Source organism: Brachyistius frenatus, unplaced genomic scaffold (assembly GCF_029030835.1).
Source record: "Brachyistius frenatus isolate BFR_SWC_R1_liver_20210118 unplaced genomic scaffold, ASM2903083v1 Contig_2, whole genome shotgun sequence".
In the NCBI taxonomy this organism is placed as follows: domain Eukaryota; kingdom Metazoa; phylum Chordata; class Actinopteri; family Embiotocidae; genus Brachyistius; species Brachyistius frenatus.
This window is the reverse complement of record NW_027210601.1, coordinates 5,829,276-5,846,572: the sequence shown is the minus strand read 5'-3', so window position 1 is coordinate 5,846,572 and position 17,297 is coordinate 5,829,276. Positions and strand designations below refer to the sequence as shown.

Below are 17,297 nucleotides of genomic sequence, written 5' to 3'. Positions count from 1 at the left end.
ATATTTAGCTCACGAGGGAACGTAACCGAGCTGGTTTTGTTAAATGGCCCGGTCGTTGTGAGCAGCTACTTAGCTGATATTAGACAATAACAAATTAGCGCGTGTTCGTCCGTGGTTTTCATTTAAATATATGGTCGTCAACAACTTCTGTATACCCCACGGAAGTGTTCTTCTTCTTCAACGGAAGTGTTGAGAAGGAGAAAGCTGCAGTGTCCTCACAGTCATAAAGACGTCATGGCATCAAAAACGAGCGCACCCCATCAGAAAAAAACAACCCACACACAGGTTGATTACGTCATTCTACGCCCCCTGTTGGTCAAACCCTCAATTGCAAACAATTTCAATGTCATATACTGCAGACAGGACTGCAAAAATATGTGCATTTTATATTTAATTGGTTCTAAGAGCATTTGCCTCATATTTTTTTAATGTCTGGATTTGAAAACTGGGGCACTTCATAAGCTGTGGGAGGCATCTACACAGCATTCAGGAGACTTTCAAGGATAAAACTATGACGCATTACAGTAGAGGACAGCACAACTCTTTCATTCATCATTTCAGTACCCTCGAGGTCTGAGACACAACACAGATACAAATCATAAGCACTTATGAGCAGGAGCAGGAATTAACTCCACCATATTTACATGAAACCAAACAAAGATTTACACAACCCTTTTACTATTAGGCTTCATGTAAATTATAGTAACATGAGTTGAAGGAAAATGGTTTTAAGTATATCAGTCTCTTCAGAGGCCATTATCACACTGCATGAAAACAATTATCCCAGCTTGAAAAACTGATGCACTTATCTACAACCAAAAGTTAGACAGATGCATTTGCCAAAAACAGTAAGAGGAACAGCAATTCAAAATACTGCTCATTATTATGACTGATCACACTAAAGGTGTATTATCTTAAGTTGCTATAAATAGAAAAATATCACACCAGCATCCTCCGTACATCTTTAAAGCTGAAAGAGTTAGATGGCAGGGGCCAAAGCATGAGAGGCCTGTTTCTGATGACAGTAAACCTTCATTTACAGTGTTTTTACTCTAAAACTAAGAGATGAGTTTGCAGACAGTAAAAGAAGACATTCCCGTTTATAACAGACATGTGGATGATTCGATCGGTTGGAGATGCTGAGAAACAAAGGTCAGCGTGCGGGGACACACAGACATTTCTTGAGTTGGGTTGAGATGATCCAGTAGCAGGAAGGACGTGTGGTGGTGCAGAGGAGAAACCTCCAGTCAGTTTGAGGGGTTGTAGAGTCCTTCTGGAAGATTGTTCAGACGGGATCGCAGCTCCTTCCGGACCTGGGTCACCCTCGCCAGTTTGCGTTTGTACTCCTGAAAAAGTCCATAACAGAAAACAGTCCATCAGAGCTCAAAGATCTCACAGTCTGTTTATTTATTTTTTGTCTCAACACCAATATGATGTGATTGACACAATCTAGTTAGAAATTCTACATCAAGGATATCAAGACAACATAGAAATGTAGGATTATTACTGTAAATTGGAAAGATGTTAGCTTAAGGTCAAACTGAAGTTAAAATGTCCACCCAAAGACTTCTATCAATCATGGTGTGTTGTCCTTTAAAAATTAGTCCCATTAGAAAACAACACTGTGCACATGCAAAAAGGTTTGGCGAGGGTGTTATAAATATATTTGGATATATATATATATAGCCTGTAAACTTGTAATGCATTCAGCTTTTTTTTTTTTTTTTCAAACCACTGAATTTATAATGAAACTATATTACCTCAGGTTTATGACTAACCTGTGTCACGGTTTAATTTAATTTACATTACACACATCAAAGGGGATCAAACCAAAAAAAAACACAAGAGTTTCAGATTCTTTGGAGAGGAAGCATCTAAAGTTTAATATCTGTGTTGTATAGATGATCACACAGTGTATGAAATAAAACAGAAGTATGGGGGGTAGACAGCTGAAAACAAGCCAACAAAGGAGGAATTCATGTTAAGTAATAATTCATGTTTATTCGCCATTTGTTTACTTCCTGTCTGTCAAATGTTTTAATTCCCTGCTCTGCCTTTGCCACGCATATTACTTTCTAAGATGTGTTTATGGGATATAATTGTCAAACAACTGATGCATGAAGGTGAGCTGTGCAAGCCAAACACATTTCTTAAGGCTGCAGGTGTTTTTAACAGTTCAGGATGACTTAAACACTTTCAAATAACAAAATATCCTTCTGTGCTCTCAATATCCCGTCATCTATACCAAGATGCCTGAAATCCTTTTAATTTCTTTGTTGTGGTTTTCTCTGTAATAACATCATGAAGTGAACATTTTCCTTCTGTTCGATCTACATCTTCTGTTGAAGAATAACAAAAATTCTAGTGTGTAGTAGTGTGTAGCATTTTCTAACAATACCACAAAAAACTTTAAGTTTTAAATCCTATGACTGTAGAGCATCATTGAAATGGAAAATTTGTACAATGATTTAACAGGAGCTGCAAGTCTCAGAGGAAAATAAAATCACTCACAAAATCACTTTCATTTTTTATTTTCAGGTTTATTACAAAGGTCTTGACTGAGTTGAGATACAAATATGGGATATTTTTCCTCCTGGTATCCTGTGAATAAAGGCTGGACAGTTATTGTCACCACAAAAAAAAAAGAAAAAAAGCAATACTATGGGAAAACAAAAAATACTTAAATTGGTCGATACTTACCTCATGGGCAGAACACACTGAGAAAACTGAGCTAAATGAAACAAGCGTCTCACAGTGAAGAGGGGAAACCTCACTTGGATCTCAAGTTTGTGTCTAATTAGGAGTCTTTCCTCACTTTGTAACGCCAGCAGGCCTAACAGTCAAACTGAGAGATGCAGTCTGGTTCAGTAACAACACAGAGCATGCAACGTGCTGAAATACATGACAGAATATATCGTCAAAACATTGACAAAAACCAGAAGTGTGAGCACACAAGAGAGACGAACACCAGCAGTGAGTGACGATGACTCAAAGATGAGGCGGACACGACAAAACACAGACACAAACACAACTAATTCTAATTGAAAGAAAGAAAGTTATTCACGCACTTCAAGTTTCTGCTCGTTCTGGACCAAACCATCCTTCTGGCTTTGCAGGAACACCGTTAGTGTCCGCGTGAGCTGCCTCCTGTCATCAATCTCAGCCGCCAGGCGGCCGCTGTAGTCTGCGAGCAGCATGCAGGCCTCCTCCACCAGCCGGGAGAGCCGTTCCCCCGATTCTTTATCTGAAGCACAGAAGGCACACAGAGACCAATGCCCGAAGCTTAAATATAGCCGGTGTTGGGGGTTTCAGCCGAGGGTCATTCACTTATCTATCAGTGCTGGCGCAATGTATATCTTCTTATGGCAGACAGAGACATTTAAGCCCTTTTTTTATCTGTCTGGCTTCAGTGTCCTGCTCGATTGCACCTCAGTTTGTTTTAGTGTCGGTCTCTCGAGGTGACGGCTTTGTAGCCTTTTACTGTCAAAGTGGTTAAATGACTTGGATGTATTGTCTCATGTCTTGAGACGATACAGGTTTCTATATAATGAAAACCTCTGATGAGACATCTTTGAATATCCAGGAAAATCCCCCACTGCATGTACTCAGCATTGAACTTTAACGTACTGTATGTCTGTGCATATGTGAGGGTGGTGTATTTTCATCTGTTTCTTATCCACCGATTTCCTTTCACACAAATAGCAATATAACGAGACACCCCACACAGTTTACTGTAATATTTTACATTATTTACATAATTGTCATAATTGTTTCTATTCATCTGTATATAAACAGCTGAATACAACTAATAAATGAAATATTTACATCTTTATTTCCACGTCATTTTATCCCGTTTGAGATTTGATCTTTTAGTGACATCATCTCCTCTTCGTCTGTGGTTTAATGGAACACGAGTTGAGAATTATTGACACCCTTGTGTATTGTGTATTTTGATTATTGGTACCTGTCATTGTCAGTTATTTCTTTGTATATCTCAGTCATAGGCTTTGTATATTTAAGTGTTTTTTTTTTTTATGTCATATTGATGGAAAGAAAATAAGATTAGTTTTATTTTCTTTGCCTGTGGCTTAGGAAGTTCCTAGTGTCTCTTTTACGACGTCTAATTTACGACGTCCACATGTCCTTATCTTGTGATCTGCAACTGAACTCAGATGTAAAGGGAATGGGGGTGAATGTCAACTGCTTGTCACACTGTATAAAAGCTGCCCTACGGAGGAGAGACGTTGAGCAATGCTGGACATCCTTCTTTGAGTGTACATGTATTTGCTCCTTCTTGCAAGAATAAATGTCCGATATGTTTGATTTTGAATCCAGCCTCTGAGTAATTTTTCTAACACATATCTGATCTGTGAAGTTTTTGTTTACAAAGCCTAAAGGCAGGCAGAAATTTAATTTTAATAAATATATTCCAATGTTTGGTGCTAATAAATGGGCTCTTCTTCTTCATTGGGTGTATTATTAACCTGTGATTGGGTTTATGATATAACAGTGTTATAAAATGATCGCAGTTGTTGATGACAAATTCATTGTCTCGTACAACTTCATGACCATGACTTGAGCTTTGGAACAGACTAGTGTGTGTATGCATATATAATACAGCAGTCCTGCATCCTACCTGTGATCCTGTTAAGCAGTGACGTGTCCTGCACCTCAGCAGGGAGGGAGGAGATGCGCTGACGCAGCACCGAGTCGCCAGAGGCTGCATTCTCCAGCTCCTGCAGACTTCGAATTAACTCCGCTGTCTGAGGTGGAGGGAGAATGATAAGCAGGGGAGCGAGGTGAGGCGAGCACAAGAGGGTCTGGTATTTAAGTACGTGTCACAAACAGCATTGGAGAGGCAGCAGAGAAGGGTTGATATTAAAATACAGAAGCAGCTGTATTAACTTTAAACTGTCTGCTCTGTTTGACTCGGACGGCACCTGTGGGGGCTCAGCTGGGGAGCTCTGGGAGGCAAAGCCCTCATCGTCTGGTTGGATTTCCTCGTATGACCTCTTCTTAGCCTTCTTTTCTCCATCTTAAATTCCCAAGAACATAAGACAAGACAAAGAAAAACCTCACATGTAGACATTTTAGGAAATGGTGCACATTTCATGTCATAAACTACGCTGCAACTTTAAGGCTTCACACTCACTGTAAGGAATCCTCTCATGTAACGTTATGGGTGCGAGCTCTGTGCAGTTAAGACGACTGAGCTCGTGAGGTACAAACCAGCAGATTGGCAGAGCAAGCAGTCACACTGGCTCACAATCAAGAGACGTGGCTGGCTGTTCATCACTACGTTCGAGCCTGCACAGGTTGGTGTTGGGTGAACTCACATAAGACTTGCGAGAGCTGATCCAGCAGGTTGTTCTCGTACACGGCTCTCTCCTGCCAGATGGACAAAACCCGACCCAACTGTTTCTTTGAGCCCTCCTCACTCTCTCTGCACAGGAACACACAGCACAGGCACATTCACCGTAAACAGCTTTGTGAATGTCTGTACGGGACAATACAGGAACAGCGGTAAACTTGACAATAACTTAGTTCAACGTGAATATACGGGGATGTGTTTTGGCAAAGTCCCCTCCTTAAGTCCAAATGGAAATCACATTTTGAGCTGCAATTCTCTCATATTTCTAAATCAATTTTTTTAAATCAAAACTGTGCGTCATATTTAAATGAATATAAATGCCATCATTTAGCAGCAGAATCCTATATAAGATGACGTAACAATGCATGTTCCTGAGCCATTTATCTGTCAAATATAATCTGACCTGTACACATGTTTGAATGCATCAACGATGACCGGTGCGAAGTCCTGGGTGAACTCTGGTCCTTTTCTCTTGCTGTTCTGAATGACGTCATTGGCCAAGTACAGGAAGGTCAGCTTGCGTGATACCGGAGCTGTGTGCATTCAAATGTACAAATATACATATTACAAGGGGATTTGATTATGATTTCCCACACTGAACCCTTGGCTGAGACATACAGTGATAGGTTTACATGCACAAACATGTTTGAACTCTTTTCTTGAAAAGCCATGTTTTTCCCACCAAGCTGTCCCGTTATGAATCAGTTTAACTTGTATAGTATAAAAGACAGAAATCAGTCAGAAATAATGCTTGATGTACGATAGAGGATTTTAAAATCTTAACTAATATTAAAAAAAAAGTGGAAGACCAAAGATATAACAACAATATTTTAATCATAAGAACACGCAAACACTGCAAGATTCAGTCAAAAAGCAGCATCTCACACGCAGCGTTTATACTAAACTCTTTCAGAATGGTGATTCAAGCGGCTTGAGATGTCGCAGAAACTCACGTCATCAAACGTGACGTCAGACCTTCACTAACACAGAGGCAGAACGTCACAGTCAGCTGATTGCACCTGCGTGTGCTCAGGTGAAGTCATGGCTGAGAAGACCGAATCGTTATGGCTTATACATTTTGCAGCGTGAGCTGAAGGTGAATTACAAATAAAGTTGTACTGTTATGAAAAAAAAAAAAAGAAGCTATTTCTAGGTTAGCCTCAGCTCATTACTCAAAAATGATTTTGATTTCCTCACTCAACAAAAGGAGAGATTTTGTAAAGCTACTGCTACAAGCTAATATTATTGGTATTTGTACATAGGTGGAGGGTAGACGGAAATGAGTGATCGTAAGAAATGTAGTCGTTCTTTCTACATATCTGATCTTCTACTGCCACGGAGATGCCGTTTCATATCAATATCACTGTGCTCTGGGCTTGTGGGGTGGGTGACACTTCCTGGTCAGCTGGCTCTCATCGGCTATTGGTGGGTCTCTGCTCACTATTTAGTCACTGTTCCTCACAAAACTACAGAAATTAGGGAGACTCAGATTCTGTCAGTAAAATTAAGACGGTCTGTAAACCTCCCGCACTACAGGGCATCAAAACGAGTCAGCAGATTTGTCAGCCTATTAATCATAAGCAAGATCCAAACATGAGCTGATTCGCTTTACTTTTTTTTTTTTTTTTTTTTTTTTAAACTATGGAGACTTTGTTCTGGAAAATGAAGATATTCTTTACGTCCAACAGAATTTCAGCGCAGGAAATTCATAATTGATGCATAATTCTGTTGTTATTTGACAGGTCACAGTCGGCACCGAGACGAGCACAAGTCTCCAGAGTGCCATCTCTGTCTCCTACCGCCTTTAACACTGAACTCTCCTTTCAGTCCTCAGAGAAAGTCCTAAAATACAACATCCACTTGAGATATCATTAGGTTGTTAACCAGCACCCCAAGGAAAAGTGTGCCAGTATTAGCTACAACTACAGCCATGCCTGACATCTCTACAAAAGGCCGTTCTGAATTAAACCTCGCAAAAATACAACTGAATTGTGTTTTTACACTGCAACTCCACATTCAGTAAAACCTAACTTAAATTTGTCTGCCTACAGCAATCAGTGTTAGGTTAGGAATCAATTACTTTCATTTTATGCAATTTGAATGGTAATAGTACAAAATAACAATAAAATGTTACAAATCTGCAGGCCACTCCTTACATTTGTATTATACACTAATGTTTAATACATTCAGGATTCTTTTATTTTTCAATTAAAGTCTGACAAGGTGACACTAGCCGTTTATGCATCGGATGTGAACACGTGGAGAAAATGAGCTCAAATTACAATCATATTAATGAATATCCAATTGACAAATATTGAATTAGTTGACAAAAAAAAAAAAACAAAAATCTGAAATGAATGTGTTGCTCTCATGGCGTTGCTATAAGTGCTCGGCAGATTATAAAGGTTTGAAAGATATTACAAAGAGTAATCACCACAGATGTTAATTTACTAACTTTATAGTGGTGCAGCTTTAATAAGTGAATTAAATCTGTGCAGCGAGTGGGTGAAACGTCGTCATACATTAAATGAGGTCTCGTATATTTAACCTGAGCAAACATCAGTGTTGCACACATTTCAAGACATACAGCGTCAATTTAAAGAGTATCTTTAACAACGTCCACGTGGCCAGCTAACACGAAAACAAACGAGGTTTTTTGTTGTTGTTTTTTTTATAGATAACTCGTGGTTATAATGCCGGTTTTGTAAAAAAAAAAAAAAAAAACATTTAAAACTGGTAACGTGATCGCTCCAAAGTTGGCTAGCGTTAGCAGGAAGTGTGCTAACAACAACCTGCTGTCTTATCGTTGTTTGTTTGTTTTTTTTAACGCTAGTTTGGCTGCAATGGTTGTAATTGTACAAATAAAGCTTCCGACAGAATAACCAGCTGATGCGGCCGAAGGCTGCGCAATCTGTCTGCGACTCGGGAGGAGCACGTTTCGTGGTGTTTACTACGAGGGACCAGCTAGCGTTCCGCATCAGCCTTACCTTTCTTCAGCTCGTTGAACCAAACACCGACGATGGTCTTGGAGTGTTTTCTGTGGTGGATGAGCCACAGCGACAGCGTCTGCACACTTTGCTGAGAGTTACTAAGTTCGGACAGTTTCTTTTCTAAAGCCACCTCGGAGAAAGCTGACATCTCGACGAGAGCGGGGTTCAAGTGGGAGACGCTGGGAGAAAAGGGGCAGCTTCGAGGTTTCTCCCAGACGTGTTTTCGTCTCGCACCAGGTCAGCCGCTCGCCACGGGGACTTCAGCCATCCACATTAAATGTCGTACGCAACCTTTGCAATGTTAAAGACGGTTTATTTACGCTGACGAGCTACCGCCGTCCTCTCGCTGGTGTTCAGGAGCGACTTGCCTTGTTGCCTTTGCTTTGGGGGGGGGGGGATTGGGGGGGAGAGACTACAGTAGCCTGCAAGGAGTGCTTCCGTAGCTATGTTGCGTTCATGTTCCACGGAAATTACAGTGACTATTTCGGGAATACATGTGGCAGTTGAAGTGTCAATGACTAAGCATTCGCACCGATACAAAGTAGATGTGACCGGTTTGCAGGCTTATATCCAATTGTTTATTTGAACACAACCTGAGTAACATTTGCAGGCTATGCACAACTGAACAAACTTTTTTTTTTTTTTCTCCAGTGTTTGTATGTTTACTTTAGGATTGTTAAATTGCATTGTATTGTACACGTAATCACCAAATGCATAAATTCGATTCCCCCACATGTCTGAGGACATTTGGTTTTGCAGATATAAAAGCCTGCACTCTCTGAACTCTCTTCTACAATCTATTTTCATCATAAATCCTTATTGAAGTTGACCTTCATTTCCTTGCTGCTGTACCCAATTACTGTTGTAATCAACAAGGAAGGATGCCACGGAGGAGATGATTCAACCTCATAAATGAATAAACTCAAAGACATCCATAAACTCATCCATTATTGACCACAACACTGCATTACACAATTAGCCACATTTTGTTAAAGCCCACAACTTAACAAAAAAGCATTTACTATCCAGGCTTAATGGAATCTGAAGTCCAACCAATCAAAGAAAGTTGTATTTGATCTCATAATATTTGATATTACATCATTGACCACATAAATATACAAATGTCACTGGTGCCCCAAATCAGCAAAACAGGTCAAAGTGGTAACCTCTGCAGTGCTTTATTTCAGAAGCAAAGCAGTCACATTGGCATAATGGTCCAAAGGAAATAGAAAACAGTGAGTGTAAACAGTTCAACGTACTCAGTGACTACCAAATCACAGTCTCACTGTGGAAACACATAATTTTTTGTTGCTGTAATGAACTACTAGGATGTATTAAATGTTTGTTTTTATGCAATGCGATGATGCAACAGTTACATGTTCACCATTAACACTTACATTTCTGAGCATATCAAAAGAAATATTTCAGTCTGGGCACATTTCGGTTGAATGGCTGGAATCACTGCAGCAAAACAATCCATCCATTAGGACGCTACCATTTATAACAGAAAGCCAGTACATTTATCTTAAGCAAAAAAAAAAAAAAAATTTTTTTTTAAATGCCCCGGTATGATTACATCCCATTCTGGACCATCCAGGTGTGATTTCTTTCAATGTGGACACAAATCCCTCGAGTCAAAATGTAGTCTTAGTAAGGTGTGGCATTGTTTTCAGAATTACAACTGGGAAATGCAAACATAAATGGAGTGTTTCCTTTTCCACCTTCTGAAATCATGAAGCCTGACAAACCAGTAGTTCTGAAATGCACATCAGAGTGGGCTCTATAATATGGAGCCTGCTGGGGTTGGATGAAGAAATTGGACTGTGTCACACCCCAACTACCACCACAGCTGCTTAAAGGATGAGGCAAGTGCTGGTAAGAGTTTGTCCAAGCTCCAATCTGTTGGTTGGGGTTAGACATCAACCCATAGTCTACTTGGCTGGCTTGATAGGCTGTAGATTGTGTCGCGTAACTTTGTGGAGTGGGCTGAACGTGGTCAACGGGGAACTCCATGTATGTTTGCAATCCTCTCTGTTCAGTCAGAGGCTGACCTCCAGCCTCTGGTGAAATGATGCTCCCGTGCGAGAGGGAATCTTCCAGATGACTTTGCATGTTTATCCTGGCAGCGTCGTCTACAACAGGAATGGGTTCACCAGAAAGTCTATAATGCCCCCCCGCACTGTCCATCAGAGGACTTGCATTATCTGACGCCATGTAGTGATTTTGGAGGTGTTGTGGGTAATACTGTTGAATAGCATCAGAGCTCATGTCTTTGAGTTGCCCTTCCACTCTTGTTCCAACTTCCCTCTCTGAAGTTGAATTGTACCACTGCTCAGTGTAACCCTCGTCGTGTCTGTAGGAGGAGTAATAAGATGGCCAGTCCTGAGTGTGGGACCCAGCAGGAAACTGTCCCTCATATTGTGTCTGCAGAGCTTCATTTTCCCACTTCTCATCAAACTTTTGACTTTCTTGAGAACCATACCGTCTGTTGTACTTCATTTCTCCACACACCTCCTGGTCTTTTGTCCCCATTATGTCTTTAGTCTGGTTGAAGTACACACGGTCACTGACACAACCGTCCACATCTTGAAACAGAGTGACTGTGATGTTTTTTCCTGGTGTGTATTGACCAGCATCGGTATCTCCACTATCGAACTCTTGTAGTTGTGAGGTTTCACACGTGGAGGTGTGTTCAACACGGCTAACTGCAGATGATCCGGTGTCACAGTCCAACTCGTCATCCACGATCTGCGACTCCGGCGAGGGAATGAAATCCAAGTCAGATGAGAGTGATGCAGAAGACACAGGGAGGCCTACCTTGCTGAAAAACATCCTCTCCAGCAGCAGTGAACCTTTGGTAATAGGCAGGCTCACGTTGAATACAGTATTAACCCGTTTCCTCATTTTTCTCCTTGTTACTCTGTTTCCCTGTTTGGACAGCGTTACAGTGGATTTCTCTGGTAAGCCTCGAACTGAAGTCTCATTCACAATCGGCCCTGAAACACAAAGCAAAGACAGGACACGGACAGGTTGAAATGGAACGGGCATATTACAAGAATAAATTTACTGTTGAAAGGAAAGGTGAAGTGTAGCTTTAAAAGACACACACCTTTGATGGGTATTCTCTTTTTGTTAGTATGTGTCCATTTGCTACACAGCATCTTTATACCTGAATTAAAACAAAAACAATACAAGGGGATATACAAAGAAAAAAAGATGCACTTACAAGTGCACTGGATGCAAAAAAAAAAGTGTTCAAAAATGAATTATTGAAACATTAAACATTCAAACCCATGTACAGTAAGAGAGACACTGAGCATAAACAGAATAACTAAGAGGGAAAAGGAAAATATGGGTAATACAACAACAGGTGTATACAAAACTTTCTGCAAAATATATATTTGATTATTGAAGACAAAAGTAGTAAATACAAAAATTCTTCTTTTTTGTCTCCCCCAAGGGAGTGAATGTTTGAAATTTGAGACCTTAAGACTTTTCAGCACAGCATCAAGTACGACACCACGCTGTCAGGTCAGAGTCCAAGTAATAATGTGAAGTGACAGACAGTTAAATGTTATACTTACACACAAGTCACACCTGCAGAGCAGAGTTAGAGTAAAAGAAGTGACTGGTTTATGGCCAAACAAAGAAAAGACTCCATACTTACACCAGTGGTAACTTTTGCCAGCGAGTAGCAGACAGAGGGATTCTGGTGCTTTTACTACCTGGAGACATGTTTGTAAACTGAAGGTCAGACGAGAGCAGTGAGATAAGAGATCCTCTTCAGCACATACCAAGCATCCAGTCATCCTCAGGTTACACACACACACACTTACAACACATGACACCGCTGGTCTACAGATAAAACTACCCAAAGCTTTCACGCCGCAAAACCCACCAGGCCCAATAAACATTTTCTCCCCTTTTTCACAAGGTTTGACTCTTGATTGTGAGAACCAACTGACCTCCAGACAACTCATGTCTGCTGCCTCAAGGTTGAACAATGTTACAACTCCACAATGAAAAACTCAGTACTCAAGCTGAAACTATGATGTACACACATCTCATCATGGTTTTCATGTGTTATTGTGTTTGTTTCTCATGCAAATGGTTAACATTTGTATAAATTGAACATATAATTAATGCTTACAAGCCCTGCTTATGTAGTTAATCTGCATACTTTCTGCCTGCCTTTAGTTACTCATATAAAGTACTACAGAGGTCTGTAGGAAAGAGGCATGTTGGGACGACCCTCCATAATCTATCGGAGTGCTTTGATCCATCGGGTTGATGTCTTGATAGCCGATTTATTTGATCCTAAATTCATTATCTTTCATTCTAAATTCATTATCTTCCATTTACATCAGGAACTAGCTCCGTTCTTCATAACCTAACTATTATTTGTTCCCACCATCCCTCTGTTAGCAGAGAAATCCTGTTCATTGCATCCATAATCCATATACTTCAATAACTATTCATATGTGTTATTCTTAGTGTGAATATTGTTCAATAAATATTCTTACTTAGACCAAGAAGTTTTTTTTTTTTTGTATTTCCTAGAATATATTAAAAGAAATCCGTGAATGTAGAAATCAAGATTCAGACTATGTTGACTGATCACATTTGTATATCAAAATTAAATCTTGAGTCTTTCTGACGGCAGGAAGTGGTGCCCCGAATGCTAATCCGCTACACCAGTGAAATTAAATCATATGGAAAAGGATATACGAGTCATCTTCCAGGCAGCATAAACACTGCAGGATAAGCTGTGGTGAAAAGAAACTAGGGTACCTTCAGCTCTCCTCTGCCCTCTTCTCGCTCCACTTTCTTTGCCAGTGACTGGAGAAGCTGAGCGTTGCCTTCAATATCTGCAGTCAGTAGTTCCACCTGCTCAGGATGAGTTTCCATCTATACGGAGACATTTTTATGAAAATTAAAGTCACACCTGGCATCTTCCCTACAGACATAATGGTAAAGGACTTGTATACGTGTCCATTTTAATTGTTGATCCCTACAAAACTGACCAAGTAGTTTACGAGATGGGAGGAGCTGGTTAGGTGATCAATGATGTCCTCTTTGTTGGATCTGATGCGGCAGCAGTGGCATAAGAAACAGCATGAGCGGCCACCTTCACTTCGACACTCATCCACCCGGAAAAGACCTGTTGCAAACATGTTTTTAACACAATGGTTTGATATTTTAGAAAATACACACGCGACAGTTAGATAAGGAGATCAATACCTGTCACCCCTGTAAATATGTAGCTAAAGGCAGCTTCCAACTCGCCTCGCTGAGCACAAACATGGGTGGAAATAGGACACTAGGTTTGTCTGGTGGAGAAAAAAAAAAAAAAAAAAAAATCTTCCTTCCTAATTAACTCCCTATTTCGTATTTGTTAAATCTATACATATGTAAAAACAACAATTTGACATTTCATGGGGGGGATGAGTATGAGCTGTATTATTTAGTGGCCAACCACAGTATATGTAGTAGCACTCATGTACTATTTCACAGCACTTATTTTTGGAAATGGTGCAGAACAATAATTTAGTAACATTTTCAATTTAATTTTAGTATAATAGTACAAAAGTAAAATACTTGATGTGCTTACCAATGACAGGTTTGGTTCCTGTGTAGTCATTGAGAAAGCTCTTGCTCCTCTCAGGTGATGTCGGGATGTTTTTTAACCAGACTTCTGATTTGACTTGAGCTACTTTTGTACGTGTCGGAGGAGACTTTAAAGTGCACGCTGACATCTTGTATGAATTCCCATCAGCCTCCAGGGATTTCTCTGAGGATCTCTTTTGCTTCTGTGCAAGCAAAACAATCCTCTGCGATTTGATGGGGAAGTGCAATGATGTAGTCTCTGGATAGCTTTCAGGGTCATCCTGTCCATCTCTTAAGGAATTAATCAGAGCTAGTGCTGTGGTGTTAGAGACACAGAAAACCATATGTAATAAAAAAAATAATAATAATTTTTTTTTTTTTTTTAAATACACAGAACTAATGCTAATAACACAAAGGGTACGAGGAAACTCAAAAGACCAAGAGTGAGACAGCACGGGGACATAACAGAGGTTGAAACACCCCCTCTGAACAAAGGTCACTAACCGTCATTTTCACTGCATGTTGCCATCTTTTGGTAGACAGCATCTCCAACCTCGAACACCTTTATATGAAGGTACAAAAACACATTAGCTCTGCTATCAAAAACACTCATTTGTGTGCAACTACAAGCAAAGACATAGTTAAAATAAAATACCTGGACATCTCCTTTTCCCTCTTCTCTTTCAAGCGTCCCAGCCACCTCCATCAGTGGCCAGGCGAGCTTCGACAGGTCAAAGCCGTCCTGCCGTTCAGACACTAAGTGAGGGTGCCGGGCTTTCTGCCGGGCAAAACATCACCCTTTAAGCTTCAATATAAGGCAGCATATAACTCTGCCATCATGACCTCTTCTCCAGGACTACTTACAATGTAGTTGAATCTGTGGAGACTTCCCATTATGTGGTTCCGCATGTCAGCTCTGCTAAGTCGACACACACACACCTGACACATGTACAATGCATCTCTGTTCTGTGTACCCACCTTCACACATTCTATAATGCTGCCCAGCCCTAAAGGTCCATAAAACAACAAAATGTTTTAGTCCACATACAGAACACAGACCACATACACACAACGTACGGATCTGTTGCCACAAACCAATGATGGGTTGTAGTCTGTTCTTGTTGTTCAGATACACCTTCAGAGAATCCAACAGCTGGCTTTTGCTTAAAACACCTACAAACACAGAGAGCATCAAACGGACATAATCACAGAAAGATCACTATTAAGCATGGTAGTTCATAATATGCAGCTGGTGGAAGACGTGCCTTTGTGTGCCCCACCTGGCTGCATGTTGCCGTTGTACAAAACACCACCTGCACATAAAAGTTGAAGTCATTATAATGATTTCGGGAGGAAAATACAAGTATTCTTTTGTCCAGATGCCCGAAATACTTTTTATAACTTCATCATGTGTGACAAGAAAAAGTTGAATACTTCAAACTTCAGAAAAATAAAAACAGAAGAGCCCCCCAAAAAAAAAATCAAAACTGTACTAACATTTTATCATAACAATAACGCCGTTACAATTCTCTGACTGCCATCATCATGACACGCATTCTACCAAACACATCAGGTACCATGTGAAACCAGAAGTCCAATATTTATCAAGCTACGACATAGTTTACAAGTTCCACATCAGTTTCAATATGAACTTACAAATAAATATTTGGGTCCAAACTAAATCCTCAACGCAATCTTTTTAACACATACAGCATTGTTACTTAACATCATGGTCCAAAATTTCCATCACCATACAAAAGACTTTGTGCCTTTATAGAGTGATTTAAGATCATTCCAATTAATTTCACCATTGTCACTATATAAAAAAATTTCCCCTTGGGGATTAATAAAGTAACTACCTAACCTAACCTATTCGTTATCAATGTTCAAAGTAACGGTGAGCATGTATCTCGGTCTGTGAACAGTCACATTCAAGTACCTTTTTGTTGAGTTTACTTTGCAATCAGACAAGCAAATTGGTTTAACACCATACAGAGATCAGAGGTCTCCACATGTAAAATCCCCAATCTGTTCAGAGTACAGGATATTTATACACTTTAACACCTGCAGGCACGCTTGGTGGAAGTTCTTGATCCCATTTAACCTCTAAGTCCAGTCTCAGTTCCTCCTTCAGTTTCACAATGTCTACCCTGATAGCGTTGTACAACAGTAGACAACCAAGTTGTGATACATTTCCATTACAACTCCCACACAACTCTCGTCGACACTCCTTGGTACAATTTGAGAACTTATAGGCGTCTTGTAGCAGCAGAAACATATCGCAGGCAGCTCTGTGTGCAACATGAAAGTTAAATTATACAGGATCCTACAAGGATATACTTCTATACAAGTATGGGAGGAAGGTTGTTGTTTTAGGAAGACATTAGATGGTGCAAGTGGTGGCATATCAGTTACATAGTTGGGTCATTACATTTATTTACCTTAATTAGTTTGCAAATTTTCTTCATTCATACTGATTAAGATGTATCAGTCCCCACATTGAAAATTGCAGAAGTGACACATGAGATTCACCATACGTTTAAAACACACCACCCACAGACTACTGTAAGATGTAGCTGTGACCACCAGGTGGCGCTGCAAACAGTTCGGACAGGACACACCAGGCAAGACTCGCTATAAATGGAGTTTGTGAAACATATTTTATGATTATGGATTTCCTAAATAAATAAATAGATTTGGGGGAGGGGGGGACGACTACATTTTATGGGAGTCCTCAGACTGAAGAACTTAAAGTTACTTTTACTTTCACCGATACCTACTGCTGTTTCAGTGTCACACAAGAAAGTCTCCAGGAAGTATGAATTTGGGACGCAAACTAACACCAGTTAGTTATAAAGTTAAAGACACACACACACAGACACGGATAGACCTATTTGTCCTTTTCTGCAGATGCCCATTGCTGAAACACCCAAGATATTGACGAGTGTTCATTGTTCACTCCCCAGTAACATTGTAAAACTTGATTTAACGTCACACGTGAGTTACGTCAGGGTAGAAACACTTACCCCCCGTCGAGCTGAACAAATCCCCTTCTTCAGTGCGACAGTCGAGAAAACCAGTTGACGTTAAAACATCCTAAACAGCCGTTAACAACCGTTACCAGTCAAACTACATCTCAATCCTGACGTCATCCGTCCGATTTACAACACCTGTTGATATTAGTTGCTTCTCCCAACTCACCGACCGCAACCAGCAGTTTTCCAAGTCAGCTGATACAAAGTCAAGACGCTTTTAATTGCTGCTGCAGACTGACTTGATGCTACCGATAGAAAGTTGGTGTCAGCCTCCGGATGGCTGGGGTCGAGCTG

General features: G+C 40.3%; 2 protein-coding genes across 2 annotated transcripts; both read right to left on the bottom strand.

Moving 5' to 3' along the window:
• Positions 1–1,245: 1,245 nt before the first annotated feature.
• Positions 1,246–8,749, bottom strand: LOC138619602 (regulation of nuclear pre-mRNA domain-containing protein 1A-like). Its single transcript, XM_069696226.1, has 7 exons — positions 8,359–8,749; positions 5,775–5,904; positions 5,337–5,443; positions 4,941–5,035; positions 4,637–4,763; positions 3,069–3,244; positions 1,246–1,346 (listed from the first exon to the last, which is right to left on the bottom strand). The coding sequence occupies exons 1-7, from the start codon at positions 8,507–8,509 to the stop codon at positions 1,248–1,250; spliced, it is 885 nt and encodes a 294-aa protein (XP_069552327.1). The 5' UTR covers positions 8,510–8,749; the 3' UTR covers positions 1,246–1,247.
• A 774-nt stretch (positions 8,750–9,523) lies between these two features.
• On the bottom strand, positions 9,524–17,297 carry LOC138619680 (uncharacterized). The gene is made up of 12 exons (XM_069696331.1): positions 16,995–17,297; positions 15,249–15,281; positions 15,064–15,141; positions 14,833–14,975; positions 14,624–14,746; positions 14,473–14,530; positions 13,973–14,284; positions 13,386–13,522; positions 13,153–13,269; positions 12,029–12,086; positions 11,471–11,530; positions 9,524–11,357 (listed from the first exon to the last, which is right to left on the bottom strand). Exons 2-12 carry the CDS (start codon positions 15,256–15,258, stop codon positions 10,009–10,011), a joined length of 2,445 nt encoding a protein of 814 aa, XP_069552432.1. The 5' UTR covers positions 15,259–15,281; positions 16,995–17,297; the 3' UTR covers positions 9,524–10,008.

What these genes read in the sequence shown, in the direction of transcription:
- LOC138619602 (XM_069696226.1), bottom strand. Translation starts at nt 8,509, where the DNA reads ATGTCAGCTTTCTCCGAGGTGGCTTTAGAAAAGAAACTGTCCGAACTT. An exon ending in CCCCAGCTGAGCCCCCACAG is followed by an intron (nt 4,764 to 4,940) that starts GTGCCGTCCGAG and finishes CCTCCACCTCAG; the next exon opens with ACAGCGGAGTTAATTCGAAG. An exon ending in AGAACGAGCAGAAACTTGAA is followed by an intron (nt 1,347 to 3,068) that starts GTGCGTGAATAA and finishes GGACTTTTTCAG; the next exon opens with GAGTACAAACGCAAACTGGC.
- LOC138619680 (XM_069696331.1), bottom strand. An exon ending in AACATGCAGTGAAAATGACG is followed by an intron (nt 14,285 to 14,472) that starts GTTAGTGACCTT and finishes CTAACACCACAG; the next exon opens with CACTAGCTCTGATTAATTCC. An exon ending in AAAGAGAATACCCATCAAAG is followed by an intron (nt 11,358 to 11,470) that starts GTGTGTGTCTTT and finishes TTTGTGTTTCAG; the next exon opens with GGCCGATTGTGAATGAGACT.